Source organism: Vicia villosa, unplaced genomic scaffold, assembly GCF_029867415.1.
Source record: "Vicia villosa cultivar HV-30 ecotype Madison, WI unplaced genomic scaffold, Vvil1.0 ctg.000745F_1_1, whole genome shotgun sequence".
In the NCBI taxonomy this organism is placed as follows: Eukaryota; Viridiplantae; Streptophyta; class Magnoliopsida; order Fabales; family Fabaceae; genus Vicia; species Vicia villosa.
The window spans coordinates 200,277-215,593 of record NW_026705334.1 but is presented as its reverse complement, the minus strand read 5'-3'; the positions used below and the strand labels follow the sequence as shown (position 1 = coordinate 215,593).

Below are 15,317 nucleotides of genomic sequence, written 5' to 3'. Positions count from 1 at the left end.
CTGTTATGGGAGTAAAGCACAACCCACATTCTCCCATTTGTTTGCCTAACATACTTTACAACACAAAGTTGTATTAGACTGCAGAACATATATAAACAAAGCATCGACGTCAAACATAAACAAATCACTAACACGAGACACCAACGGAATATGCGTCATACCGTCATTAAAAAAATGCAGCGATAGTAGATCGCAAAAAATAACAATTTATACAATTTCCACTACGACATAACACTGTTATAACCGCAAAAAAAATAGTTGTTTAGTGAAGGTGTTGACTTATAAATGTATATGCAAACAAATTGAGATTGAAATATAGAGATTTTATTTCAAGTGGTTTCTAAGATATCCCCAGTAATTGTGTTTGGCTGCAAACAACATGAAAACTCAATAAGTGAAAACTCTATATAATTTGTGAAGCTGCAATGCAAATATCACTAAAATTTTCAACGTACTGCTTCATTTGCTTCGCCAGGGAATGTAATCTTCTGACTGTTCTGCACTACCTTCTCCACATAAACTTCAAGTACTTCGGAAACAGCAGTAAGATCTTCGGAAACATGTAAGTCATCCAGCAAGACTCCTGTAGATTTTGTACTCTGAACCTCAAATGCTGACTGAAGGAATGTAAACCTATATCAACAGCATGTGCAAGTCAGTTCCAGATTGAGAAATGTGTATCCTCTACTTTTAATCATTTATAATCAAACACTTACTCATATTAATCAAATACATTTTTTCGTATCAGTAGATGCATTTTGTGCATCCAATATCTCATGAATCTTCAATGTTTCTTCATGTCATATTAATCAATCATAACAATCAGCAAAATATGTAACTTAAATTAACCATATTCACTATATTAAGTAAAAAAATGCATTATGAGATAAGATAACTTACATCATCGTCATTTCAGTCGATAAAACACAACAATCATTTCATCAATAATCATCACCTTCACCATTGAAGGCCAAATGCCTAAAAGTAAATGTTGATTTCCCAAAACTCAAAACCTAAACAGATCAAATAAGACAGAATAGAATTATTATTTATGAATATTAACATCATTTTCGTATACAAAAAATCATTAAAAAAAAAAACCTAAACTTAGGTTTTAAGAGAGATCTACCACCACAGCCGCCGTCGGAAATGCGTTGCTGCTACCACAGATCTACCACCGCAAAAAGGTTGAACTTGTTACCATATCACAAACTCATATATGCTTTTTTAACTTCTTTGCCTAAAAAACTCCACAACCCGTAAGCATATACAACCCGTAAGCATATGAGTCTGATACAAATAATATAAACATAAAAGGTTGAATTTCTTACCACATCAAAAACTCATACATGCTTTTTCTACTCCTTCTATTGAAACAAAACCAAAACCCACAAATAGATCTTCATCTTCATGGCTTGAAATCAAATCCACAACCCAAAAGCAGATCTCGACATTTTTGGCCGCTTGAAATCGAAATAGCATTTCGTTAAAGGTTTTATTGCTTGAAATCATATATGGTTCTTCTTAGCTTTTACATCTGTATCGCTTCGTCAAATGGAGAAAGAAAAGAAAGTGAAGAGGTAGAAGAAAGAAAAGAAAAAAGGTGAATGGAGAGGTTTCATTCGTCAAATGGAGAAAGAGAAGAAAGTGAAAGGGAAGAAGAAAGAAAAGAAAGAGGTGAATGGAGAGGTTTCATCAGAAGAGAGAAAAATGTTTGGTTAAGATATGACATATTTTGGGAGAAGAGTTACACGGTTTACTGAAAGTATTGGGAAAAAGATGCACTATTCACTCAATCAGTATTTAGAAATTCAAATATTCTACTTTTTCAGTTACCATATTCTTGTAGTTGAACTATTAACGCAAAATAGGTTTGTAATTTGTATACAAATAAAAGTAACTCTATTTGAGTTAAAACAAATAGTACATTTTAGTTACAAAAAGTAAATTTTGGACGCAAAACACCCCTATTTTGATGAGGTGGAGGGCAAAGACAAAAGGTTAAATTGGTGTTTTCCAGAGCCATTAATTTTCTTATATTATAGATGACCATTTAGTAATTTAAATTAAAAAGATATCATCAGTAAATTATTGATAATTTTTTAATTTAACGCCAAAATCTTAAAAGTTATATGCTTATTTTGATGCGGTAAGAAACATTTTAAGATTTTTCATTGGTTGGATACATATTTTAAAGCGATTAAATTAAATGACATTTTTAAAGTTTAAGAGTACAAATCATTATTTTGTAAATATAAATTAGTAAATTATCAAATATTATAAAAGAATCAGTTTTTTATTCTTGTTTTACACATGCTTTTGTGTTAGGAGGAGCCAACCTTTTAGGACAAGTCAATATTATAGTTTCAACTTTGCTGACCTACTAACCTTCTAGTATTGTATTGCCATGAATTTTGAAGTTTTGAAGCCCAAATTTGATGACCATGTTTTAAAAAAAAATACAAATGTATTTAGTTTTGGAAAGATACATACTACTTTGTATATCTCTCAAAATTATGTCACATTTGAGTTTTTTATACAATAAATATAATCAATTGTAAGAGTAAAGGTTTGAGAGATATTAAAATAGTTTGAATTTAAAATATGATATAAAGTAGAAGAATAAAAAATATAATTGAGTTTATATAAAAATAAAAAATTCTATTTAAAAGTATAAATAACACTATTTTAGAATAATACTTTTTTAAAAGTGATTTTTTTTATAAAGTCAAATGTGATACTTATTTTAACAAAGAAAATAAATATATAAATATATGTTTATATGTTTTAAGTATGGGTCTATTTGTTTCTCTTTCTATGTTGATTTAAAATAAATATTAAGGATTATAGAAAGAGAAACCAATCCAGTCCATTAAAATCAACAAAATCAAAATTTAATGGCCGTGATTCATTGTTCTCATTTCTTATAATAACCAAGTGTTCTCACATGAGTCGTCCCCTATATATATATATATATATATATATATATATATATATATATATATATATATATATATATATATATATATATATATATATATATATATATATATATATATATATATATATATATATATATATATATTGAAAATCTTGATATCCGAACTCAAAGATTTTGAGAGAAGTACACTCTCAACTAGGGGTGGCAAAATGGGCCGCCCGCTCCGCGCTCATTCCCGCCTAAAGCCCGCTAAGTAAAATAGGCATAAAAATCATGTCTGTCCCCTAAGGTGGCGGGTTGGCGGGCGGCGGGTATGCCCACCTATTTTTTAATTTTTTAATTTTTAAATAGATTAATAGTTTTTTTTAACTTTCAATTAAATTTTTCACTTATTTTTTTAACAATTTTTTATAAAGCATCTTTTAAATAAATTTTACCTAAAAAAATATTGCATATATTTACAAATAAATGTATAAAATAAAACCATCAAGAATTTGAATTATTAGAATTAACTAAAAAAGAATGAACTTAAGGCGAGACGAGCTTAAAAATAGGTGAGACGGGCTTTAGCGGGCGGAGGACTTTGGCGGGGCGAGCTTAGGCGGGCGGCGGATTTTGACGGGACGGGCTTTGGTGGGCGACGAGCCACCGTCTGTTTTGCCACCCCTACTCTCAACTCAAGCCTCCACTGATAGACCAACTCTTGGAAGTTAAAAAAAATGTTCATCTAATTTTAAGTAAAGAAGAAATGTTTATTAATTAATCAAAACAAGAAGATATATTTGTAAGAGAAAAAAAGTATACACCGATAATGTAAAGTATTTTTACACGTTCAATCAAACACTGACGTGTATCGTATTAAATCACACTTTTAATTTTAAAATACTGATATGACATGACTGAATGTTATAATTCTATTAGATGATAGTGTAAAATTAATTTACTATGCACTATCGAGATATTTCTATAATTTAATTTAAATTTTTTTAGTCTTAAAAAAAAAGTTTAACTCAAAAGAAAAAACACATTTAAAGTTACATAACAATTATTTTGTTATAAAAAATAGGTAGATTTTATTCAATGCAAAAAAAAAAGTATAAAAGGTTTTGAATGGCAAAATAATTCTATGGTCTTATTAATAAGAAATTTTTTAATACATCAAATAATGAATGTATTCGAATAATATATAGACCAGATACATTACATATTTAATGAATCTAAAAAATAACTTTTTATAAACAACACTAGAAAAGTATTAATAAAAAGGTGAAAACCACATTTATATATAAAAAAAATCAAACACAAACAATGCATACAGAAAACAACAAAATAATAAAAATATACTAAGAAAATCACCCAAGCAACTCAAGATCATTCCATAAGATTCATGTTACACATGATCCACCAAGAGAACAACAAAACCATACCCATTATTAACCGAAAAATGTTTGATTTGCTATTGGTTAAAGTAAATGATAGGGTTCTGAAGGCACAACCAAAATAAGCACATGAGTTCACTCCTGACTTACCTATAAATCATTTTCAAAAAAAAAGTTCTTCTCCTCCACGTCTTTTACAGTTTTTGAAACACCATTAGAAATGACATCATTATGGGCTTTTCAAATGGTCCAGACTACAACGTGCCAAATCATGACAAAACCACCGTTAAATTTGGCTCTACCACCTAAAGAAAAGTGTTCTAAGTCGTTCGAAAGACTAATAAAAAAGGTTCCAAGATCGAAACTCGAGTGGAAAGACATTAAGAGCATGTATTCCTTGGTTATAATAAGAAGTAAGTAATTTTACACTTCAACGCATCAATCACTGCTAGATTCAATCAGACGACTGTCTACACAACATGTTGCATCACACATGAACGATTTCAACCGTCCTGAAGATATAATGGCGAAGCGCATCATACAAATTCATCCTCACTTCCATATTACTTTTGATTTTCTTCACCGACTTGAGAATTGAAGTGCTCACATTACAAATCAGTCCCGTCTCTACTGCATCAGAAGTACAAATCCATTATAGTAAGACATAACTTCACTACTTCATCTTTACTTTATAGTTTTAAACCGAACAAAAGAAAACACTAAAATAAAACTATAGTCACACCTATTTACTAATCTAACCACTAAAAAACTCTCCCATATAATATCATTAACTAAGAAATGACAAAAATGTAAGAGATCGACTTGATCAAAATCCCATAAAAAATACTAGAAATCCCACTCAAATCAATAATCACTATTATTTAGACATGTTGTCCTTGCTTATATGATATTTTACATAATTTTATATTAAGTAATAGTGTACGTAACAGTGTACGTAATATTGAACGATATTAATAAAATTACAATTGAAAATATATTTAAATAAAATATTAAAGTAAAAAAAAAACTTTATCATCGTATATTACAAGAATTACAGTAAAAAAATTGAAATTATTTATTTTTTATCTAATTGATGAATGAAATGAAAAAATTTTAATTTATAAAAATAAATATTTTTTGAGCAAGAGAAAGATACCGGATAAATGTTGATCACTCCGATACCCTTAAATTTAGTTGAATACCGATACGATTGTGTAATTAAGTTATAGTATTCAATGCTACATATTTTTTGTTTTATTTTATTTTTTAAAAAAATTAAAATTTAAATCAATTTACACTAAAGATAATATCTAACTAAAACCCATAAGTACCCAAAAAAAAAAATAAAATTTTATCTTATAAAAAGTATGCAGATAATGAAAAACAAGCTAAAAATTAGTTCATGTCATTAGCTAACAGAAACATTATCACTGTCTAAACAAAAATTAAATGAAATAATCCAGCGCCTATTTTTAATCACTCACCCCCGAGCCGAATAATCAACACCGACCGACCATATTGCGTAGTTGTACATTTTAATTAAAATCTCACTATTTCATGCGTCACACGCCATTTTTCCTTCTCTTCTCACTATAAAGACCAATTCAATTCCCAATTCTGTTAGATCGGTGATTCTTCTACTTTTCTTACGGTACGTTCTTCTCGCTTCTTCTTATTCTTCTTCTTCAAACCCTAGCTACTTTTCAATCTTCATTCTTCATCCTTCATTCTTCATCCTTCATCGCCAATCCATTCTCACCTTTATTGTTTCGATTTTTCTGCTATAACTACAATCCACGATTTCTCATCTTGTATCTGTTTTTTTTTTTTTATTTCATCGAATTTATTTTTATTTTTCAATTTTTTTGTGATTTGTTTTACTAATGTTGATGAACTGATGCAGGCTGTTTTGTTGATTGTTTGATTTGATGGCGTTCTTTAGAAGCGTTTCCGCATTTTCCAAACTTCGATCTCGCGTGGTAATGATAGCTGAGAATGAATAATTGAAATTCTTGTTCTACTATATTTGCCTGTTGTTTATTGTTTTTTGAGTAATTTGTTTGTGTTTTTGATTGTTTCTGTATTATGCTGAATTTTTTGGTTCATTTTAATGGTTTGGTGATGGTGATTTTTTTTCATGGCAGGGTCAACAACCTAGTCTCGCTAATTCAGTTAGATGGCTCCAAATGCAAACCTCCACGAACACTGTAATATCTCTCTTCTTGTTTGTCTCTTCCCATATCAATGTAAAGTGGGTATTATTAGGTGTTATGATTATGAAGCAAATATACGAGAAACACGAACCGACCCTAGCACGCTGACGCCAATAATAATTTGAAAAAATGAATAAATTAAACTTAATCACAGATGTCAGTGTCGGTTTCAGATGCAGACACTGACATAGACACATTTTTTTTTCTAGAGGTGTCGGCACTACATGAATAAGATGCTGTGAGTTTTTTGAGGATGGTATTGTTATTATGATTTGAAAGTGTATTCGTATACTATGTAGTTTATCTTGTGTTGATTGGACTTTGGAGTAGATCTAAAGTTAACATATGAAATTGCTTGTATGTCTTGAGTTTGTCTATTTTGACTTTTGCTGGTAGTTTTGATTATTGTATTTGTGTGTTTTGCAGGATCTTTATTCTGAGATGAAGGAGCTAGTTCCAGAGTATCAGGTTTGTTTGCAATTTTATGTTTTGGTATTCTTGTGTTTGGATGAGTTAATGCATTATCTGTGCTGCTTTCACTGAGTTTAATATGAGTTTCATGTTTGGCTTCCTTCAATTGTAATTACGTAGTAGTTTAATTCCCCTCTGAGCTATGTGTGGACTTCATTGTTGTATTCTCGGATGGTTTTAATTTTTTTATTGCAATGGTTGGAAGTAAATGCGAATCCTATTTTTTCTTGTGCTGTACTCAACTTGCAATATGCATTTAGTTGTACTTATCTGCGCAGGTCTCATACTATTGTGAGTCTGAAAAACATGATAAGTGTCTTTTCAGATTCATAATAGATGATTTTTCCTTTTAAGTATTTAGCTTGAACTTCCATTTCAATTAACATGTTTTAGAATTGTGTGTCTATGCTATGTTTTAATCTATGGATAAAACATGATTGCAGGAACGTGTTAAGAAGCTGAAGAAAGATCATGCAAGTGTTGAATTGGGAAAAACCACCCTTGATATGGTAATTGTATTGCTTTTTAAATAGCTATAGTGTTTTAAGTTACTAGCAGCAGTAAATGATGTCCCACTCTCTTGTCTATACACTTGCAATGTAACTTATTTTGGGAAGTGCTTTCTCTTATTGAAAAGGTACTTGGTGGAATGAGAGGAATGACAGCTTTAGTGTGGTTAGGCTCAGCGGTTGACCCAGACGAGGTATGTATCTCAACTGACTCGGGCTTTTCTCTTATCATATATGTCAACTATTAACTAATTAATATTAATACAAGTGAATTACATCTTGCTAATGATTATTGAATAGTTGATAGAATCTCCGATGTAACATTTGTTTGTTAATGTTCATTAATTGGATCTGAGGTCAGCTTGTTTTGTGTTTTAGGGAATTCGCTTTAGGGGCATGACAATTCCCGACTGCCAGAAAACACTTCCAGGTGCTTTTCCTGGTGGGGAGCCTTTGCCCGAGGCCATACTGTGGCTTCTATTGACAGGAAAGGTATAATCAAATTGAACTTCTTATTATAGATGTTGTGGCTTACAAGTAATGCAATTTAGCATCATTGCATCACCCTGTACGAAGGTGTTCTGAATCTGATACGTGCTCTTGGGTTTTGTCATATAATCGATTCATACATTGTGTTGCAGATACCAAACAAAGAGCAAGTAGATTCATTAGCTCAAGAACTACGAAGACGTGCAAAAATACCAGGTTCATTTTCTTTTGAAGTCATAGATTGGTATCTTCAAGTAATTACTGTTCATTCTAATAGTCCAAGTAGAATGTCATGGTTTTGTTATGTGCTTTTATCAGTTGTAGGTTCAATATAATCATAATTATTGTACTGTTAATGCTTTTCTTGAATTATAGTGAATTGACACAATATATATAATCAATCATTTTGTCTGTGCCAACATTCTACTTGCTCTTGCCCAAACATCACACGTGTAGATTTTAACATAAAGCTTTTTTTCTACATTGTTTCATGATGCACGTGATCTGAATTGACTCTTGTTTATGATGCTCCGAAATTGTGGATTGGATTCCTTATAGTATTTTTATTTTACTTGCAGAATATGCTTACAAGGCAATTGATGCACTGCCTGTTTCTGCTCATCCTATGACACAATTTAGTACTGGTGTAATGGCCCTCCAGGTTGAGCGATAAATTCTTTTTTGAATTCTGATTTTTATAGTCTTTCTTTTGTAATTCTACTGCAACTCAGTAAATTCTCTTTTTTCCCACATAAACTCAGTCAACAAAGAAAGAAAATTTACTGAGTTGCACAGACAAAAGAATTAACATTGTAGTGTTTTTGTAATTATAGTACAATGGTTTTTCCTCCTGCTCACTTTCCTTCGTTTGCTTTTTTTTTTCCATTATCCGTGTCCATCTAAATTTAGCATCTTCCTTTTTTGGAGAGGTAAAGGAAGAAGAAAATGAATTTAGTTTTGCAATACATAGTCACTAAGGATCAAAATAAATTTAATTGACTGCCTAAGTTACATTATTAATATTCTTGTAAAAAGTAAGGACGAAGACTGATTTTCAATCAATATATTTTATTTTCAGGTGGAAAGTGAATTTCAGAAGGCATACGAGGGTGGGATCCATAAGTCAAGGTAAGATTCCAAAAGTCTTTTGTGTTTCTCAAACCTTATATGCTTCTGTAACAGGTTTGCTGCTTGCGTATAGGTACTGGGAGCCAACCTACGAGGATAGCTTGAATTTAATTGCTCGTTTGCCTGGAATTGCTGCTTATATTTATAGACGGTATGTAAAGCCTATATTCCTTTCCAAGATTACACATTTAACATGCAATGGGAAATTATATCCAAGAATAGACCTATGAGATATATTATGGGATGGCACTAATTAGAAGTGTTTTGACAGTTTTCTATCATCCTTTTTACATTTTGGATTGATTTCTTACCCTATTTTAAAGGATATACAAGGATGGAAAAATCATACCATTGGATGATTCTTTAGATTATGGTGCAAACTATGCTCACATGTTAGGATTCGATGATCCGGAAATGCTGGAGTTTATGAGGCTGTATATTTCTATCCATAGGTTTGTGTTCAATTCCTAATGATGGTGCCTTCTATGATCACGATGAACTGTATGGTTCTCTTTCAATTACCAGCAAACCTTGTTTTTATTGCTTGATTTTTTTTATTTTGGTTAAATTATATGTGCAGTGATCATGAAGGTGGCAATGTTAGTTCTCACACAGCTCACTTAGTAAGTCAATTATCTTGCACACTTTTTCCATCCAGCTGCAATCCTGAATACTGAATTATGTATTAGAACATTCAAATATTTAGTATAGGTGACTTGTGATTTAGTAAATGCCCGCTTTAGTTGTATTGATAGACATGATTCATGATAAAATATTATGGCATTGTTTTGATTCATGTAATCTGTCACCTAATCGCAAAAGGCTTTGGTTGTTGTTATTATTGTAATTTAATGTATTGTAACATGTGTTCCGTTCAGGTTGGTAGTTCACTATCAGATCCTTATCTAGCATTCGCAGCTGCTTTGAATGGTTTAGCTGGCCCACTCCACGGTTTAGCCAACCAGGTTATTTTGTTATTTTTTTCCCCTTCCTTCTGTTTTCTTTTAATCTTACATATAATTAGCTGTATTTCATCTTCCTGTCAGAAACCATGTTTGTATGTAGTGTTTATTCAGTCTCAGAAGGCCTGTCATATTTAGTATTTTTCCATCAAAATCAAACTGTCTTGCATTACTATTACTAATATCCGCTGTTCTGATAAATAGTCAGATACTAGGCCTCCAGGCTCGTCTCAAAGAATATATGTGCAGAAAAGTTTGCCTTGTATAATTGCTGAACGAGTTTTGAATTATATAATAACTTGTCAGAGTATTGGAATGATACAACGTACCCAATGAAATATATACTGATTAATGCCCATATTATTCCTTAACTGTATATTACCATTATGAAATACTTGTATTTACTGATTAATGCCCCATATTATTCCTTAACTGTATATTACCATTATGAAATACTAGTATATACTGATTAATGCCCATATTTGTCTATACCTTTAGTTTTGTTGATATCTGTTATATTATTACAGGAAGTTCTACGATGGATCAGAAATGTAGTTAAAGAGTTTGGGACTCCAAACATAAGTACAGAACAGTTGAGCGACTACATTCATAAAACATTGAACAGTGGCCAGGTAATGTTACTGATATTAATAATTGAAGCTTTTGATGCCTTCTTTTTTTTATTTGCTTTTTTTCCCTTTCTTTCTTGGATCAATTTTAATTAAATGTTAAATATTGTTTGCTTTTTTGTTTTTTTGTTTGCTCAACCTTTTTTTCGAAATAAAGCAATTCAGTTGGGTAGAGTTAAAGGGTAAGAAAACTTAGTCTATCTTTGGTCCAAATGCACGGAAAAGTTCTGTAAAATTGGTTAATCCACGTAGCTAACTTAGTCTAATAGAAAAAAGGTTTAAATAGTCATTTGGCCCCTGTAAGTTGGCGTGTTTTTGAATTTCGTCCCTGAATTTTTTTTCTTGGGAATGATCCCTCAATGTTGAAATCTTTTTGGTTTTAATCCCTAAAGTTAAAATCCGCAGGAAAATACGAAGGAAAATTCGCATGAAACCTGCAGATTTTCCCGCGGATTTTAGGTAAGGACTAAATCAAAAAGAAATTCAATATTTAAGGACTTAGTCCAAGAAAAAAAAGATACAGGGACGAAAACCAAAAACACGCTAACTTATAGAGACTAAATGACTATTTAAGTCTGGAAAAAAACTTGATTGTTATTGTACAAGTAGGAAATGAGAGCAATATATTCTATGTTTTTTATGAAATACCGGTTTTTCATGTGGCAAAATAGCCATATTTTTGCATTAAAGGATTAGGATTATTTTAAAGAGAATACAACTCTTGTAGACTTGTTCCAAATTCTTCTATTGGGAAGCCTCTGTTGATAACGCAACGGTAGGGTTTTGCTGTTTTTGGATTTGCAGGTTGTGCCTGGATATGGACATGGGGTTTTACGTAACACAGACCCAAGATACACTTGCCAGAGGGAGTTTGCATTGAAGCATTTGCCTAATGATCCACTTTTCCAACTGGTATACTTCCTAATTTTGGATTTTGTTTGATTTTGAATGCTTTCTGATAGCACACCTGTAGTTTGCTTCTGGTAAACTTCTTCATGATCTAATGTAACTGATTCTTTCAGGTGTCAAAAATAAAAGAGGTTGTGCCTCCCATTCTGACCAAGCTAGGAAAGGTGATGTCATGTTTTTATTTTTCAATGAACATTCATACAGAATTATTTTTTCACAACTTTGTTCTGTTGAGGTTCATAATGGTTTTTGCTTAATGTCATATGTCCGTATTTTATGAATACCTGCTGAGTCTAGATCACCTATGGACTATAAGGGTTTAGCAAGGGCAATCATACATTGAATGAAACACAACACAAGAAAGATGGTCTGATATGGGTAGAATATTAGATTATGAACTTTTAGTTCTTTGTGAAGTTGCGGAGGGGATTTTAATTCAATGATATCACCTCCGTTAATCACGTTGAGTTTGAATGTGAAGTATTTTGGTGGAAAAGACACGAGGATGTTGATAAAGACTCAAAAGATAATGAGTTGCCCTAGTCTTTCTATTTTTACCTTTTTTATATGGTGTAAGTATTTGTTTTTGTTCGAGGTTGGTCGGTCTACATGATTTTCCAACACATTTTGCACCCAACCCGATGAAGGTGTTCGAGGCTGGAATTCCAACAGCTTTGTGTTTTTGTTTTTATTTGTTCTTTTTGCATAATTCTACTCTTGGAAGCTTTGCCACATATTTTCATGTATTCCTACATCAAGTTTTGACAGAGAAATGTACTCAATATTCACTCTCCATTTTTATAGGTTAAAAATCCATGGCCTAATGTTGATGCTCACAGTGGAGTGCTACTGAACTACTATGGTCTAACTGAGGAAAAGTATGGGACTGCATTTCTTGTCTAATTTGAGATAATTTTCTATTTGCAATTATTTTTTAGGGTGAATCTGATGATCTGTTAATATTCTGGACAGCTATTATACCGTTCTCTTTGGTGTAGCAAGGAGTATTGGAGTTGGCCCTCAGGTTTGTCATGCCTAATTTTTTCTCTGCCAACATTAATCTCTTTTGCCGGTTTGAATTAACAAATCTCTTCCTTTTGTTGGATTTCAGTTGATATGGGACCGGGCTCTTGGAATGCCACTTGAAAGGCCAAAAAGTGTCACATTGGAAAAACTCGAGAAATTGGCCGGTGCATCATCATGAAATTAAAAGCACCATTTATTTGTTGATTGCTAAAATACATTTCGCGGTGAATGTAAGATGTTGTTTACTTGAAAATTTTAGTATGATATCAACGAGATCCATTCGTTGCCAACAGTCCCATTCCATTATTTTTTTTTGGCTGTTTGTCTGCATTTTCAGATTTAGAAGATTTGGGTATTTTAGGAAAAAGGGTGGATTATCACCCTCACAGTTGTCTTTCCACTTTTTCCACACTGCATAAATTAGGTCCTGAGGGAGTATCAGGGCATCATTGATTGGGGTAATCCCGTTGTATTCTTTCTAAATATGATTGATTCCTTGACAAAAAATATATAGTTGAGAATAACACGAGTTTTTTGTTGAAGTTTGTGATTTGTTTATGAAATTTAGCGTAGTTATGAGTATTGTTAGATTACAATCGATTAAACCATGGTTCGATCTTATTACAATCAATTCTTGTTAAAGTGTAAGTTTTAAGGTTAATACCTTTTCTCCTCCTGTTATATAAGGCGTTTTTTAAAAAAAATCCTGTAAAAGAAAAGTTGCATGAATTTCTCAAACATTTGAAAATTCTCTTATTTTTTATTTTATCACATCCGGTCATCAAAATAACTGACGTGACCTTTTTTTTTATAAATTTTTTTATTCTTTTTATAGACTTGTACGGTCAAGTGGTTTTTTCTAATTATTTTAATGTTATGTTGGCATTTTATTTTATTTTATTTTTATTTTTAATTTATATTAGAGAATATGTTAAATGGTTGAGGTTGGTGTTGTATCACATTTGGGTGAAGCATTGCATGGGTTCAACACCACGGTAAGAATTGACCTAGGCGTGAGGGACCCGACCAGCCTACGCGTGACGGGCAAGCCGCACGCAACATGTGGAATCAAGCTCGAGACCACGAAACCAATTCTTGAGACGGACGAACAACTTCGTCCTTCACTCGGGACTCTCAGCATCTCGAGAACCAACAGGAGGACCAATATAACCACATTGACATCCCTATACCCGAGGACGTCGATCTAATCACAGCCCTCCTGCTCATGGCCATCAACCCGACCAATCGTCTCTTATTTCAGCAAAACCGGAGAATCACCTCGCTGGAGAAGAGACAACAATCACGTTCTCCCCCGCAGAGACGTCATCACTCGCATTCTCGTTCGCGTTCCCGGTCACCAACGAGGAGGACCCGACAGTATAGGTCCTACACACCCTCTCCACGACGGGTGGACACACCCTTCCCAGAACGTGAGCAGAGACAGCAGGACTCAAGAAGTCCCACACCACCTGCTCGAACCCGTGGATCGGCCCTGGAACGGAAAGGACTCGAAAAGAAGTGGGAGCGGACCTCCCTCGGGAACAGACATCTATCCCCGACTCCGAAGAAGAAAGTTCCCAGTAAAAAGCGGCAAAGAAGTCCTCCTCGACGCCGTCATCGGGGAAAATACTCCCCATCACCTGAGTGAAGTGACGAAGATGATTTTCGCAGCCCCTTGTCCGAGGAAATTAGACGGGTTCGCTTTCCTAGAGGAACGGAAAAGCCTCCTACCCTTGATTCATATGATGGAACTACAGATCCATACGAGCACATGCTCAGCATCGAGGCCGTAATGGACTACCATGTGGTGCGCAGATCCATCAAATGCTGGATATTTCCGATGACCCTCCAGAAAGGCGCCATGACGTGGTACAGGGATCTTCCGCCTAATTCCATCCATTCATGGGAGAAGCTGAAGAACCTGTTTTCCAACCACTTCACTGCCTCCCGACGACACCCCAAATTCGAAGCTTCCCTAGAGGCCATAGTCCAAGGAGCCGATGAGCCTCTCTGAGCCTACCTGGATAGATTAAATCGAGAATTCATCCAAGTTCAGACAAGCGACCAGATAAAGAGATACCTCCTCGACCGATGGCTGAATCCCGATAGCGATTTCAAAAAAGCTATTAGGATTGAAAAAGTCCACTTCATGGATGCCCTCCTCCTCAAGGCACAGACTTACATCGCCTACGAGGAGAAAACAACAACAACCAAGAGAGGGCCTCAGAGCCGAGATGCATCTTGGAGCTCGGGGCAAGACGACCACCCTTCTCGTCGAGGAGGCGAAAAAAGGAAAGATAAGAGATCTCGAGAAGCGAAATACCAAAGGGGACCCGCTGTTCGCTTCACCAAGTACACACCATTGAACGTTGATTGCGAGCGTATCCTGGTTGAGTGCAAGAGCATTGATTTCAAAAACTTCAACGTTCGCGCACCAAAGCCAAATCCGGCCCGCTCGGGAACAAACAAGTCTAACTGGTGCAAGTACCACAAGAGTCACGAGCACCTCACCGAGGAATGCATCCACCTCAAAGACGCAATCGAGACTCTGATCAAAGAGGGCACATTTCAAAGTACACCAAGAGGAGCGACACTCCTCGAAGGGATACTCGTAACAACATTGACGAGGACAAGTCACCAGATCCAGCGCCGGTTCAAGTC

At 33.8% G+C, this 15,317-nt stretch overlaps 1 protein-coding gene across 1 annotated transcript; it reads left to right on the top strand.

Moving 5' to 3' along the window:
* The first annotated feature begins 5,819 nt into the window (after window positions 1-5,819).
* On the top strand, window positions 5,820-13,198 carry LOC131630847 (citrate synthase, mitochondrial-like). The gene is made up of 20 exons (XM_058901589.1): window positions 5,820-5,971; window positions 6,224-6,299; window positions 6,465-6,527; window positions 6,960-7,001; window positions 7,448-7,513; window positions 7,642-7,707; window positions 7,892-8,005; window positions 8,155-8,218; window positions 8,581-8,663; window positions 9,081-9,130; window positions 9,204-9,281; window positions 9,454-9,582; window positions 9,711-9,753; window positions 10,009-10,095; window positions 10,620-10,724; window positions 11,526-11,633; window positions 11,744-11,794; window positions 12,435-12,508; window positions 12,603-12,654; window positions 12,742-13,198. Exons 2-20 carry the CDS (start codon window positions 6,249-6,251, stop codon window positions 12,832-12,834), a joined length of 1,419 nt encoding a protein of 472 aa, XP_058757572.1. The 5' UTR covers window positions 5,820-5,971; window positions 6,224-6,248; the 3' UTR covers window positions 12,835-13,198.
* The last annotated feature ends 2,119 nt before the right edge of the window (window positions 13,199-15,317 follow it).

Excerpts from the sequence above, each read along its gene's own strand:
- LOC131630847 (XM_058901589.1), top strand. The coding sequence starts at position 6,249 with ATGGCGTTCTTTAGAAGCGTTTCCGCATTTTCCAAACTTCGATCTCGC. Across the intron at positions 9,282-9,453 it reads GCTGCTTATATTTATAGACG|GATATACAAGGATGGAAAAA; the intron begins GTATGTAAAGCC and ends CCTATTTTAAAG. Across the intron at positions 10,096-10,619 it reads TCCACGGTTTAGCCAACCAG|GAAGTTCTACGATGGATCAG; the intron begins GTTATTTTGTTA and ends ATATTATTACAG.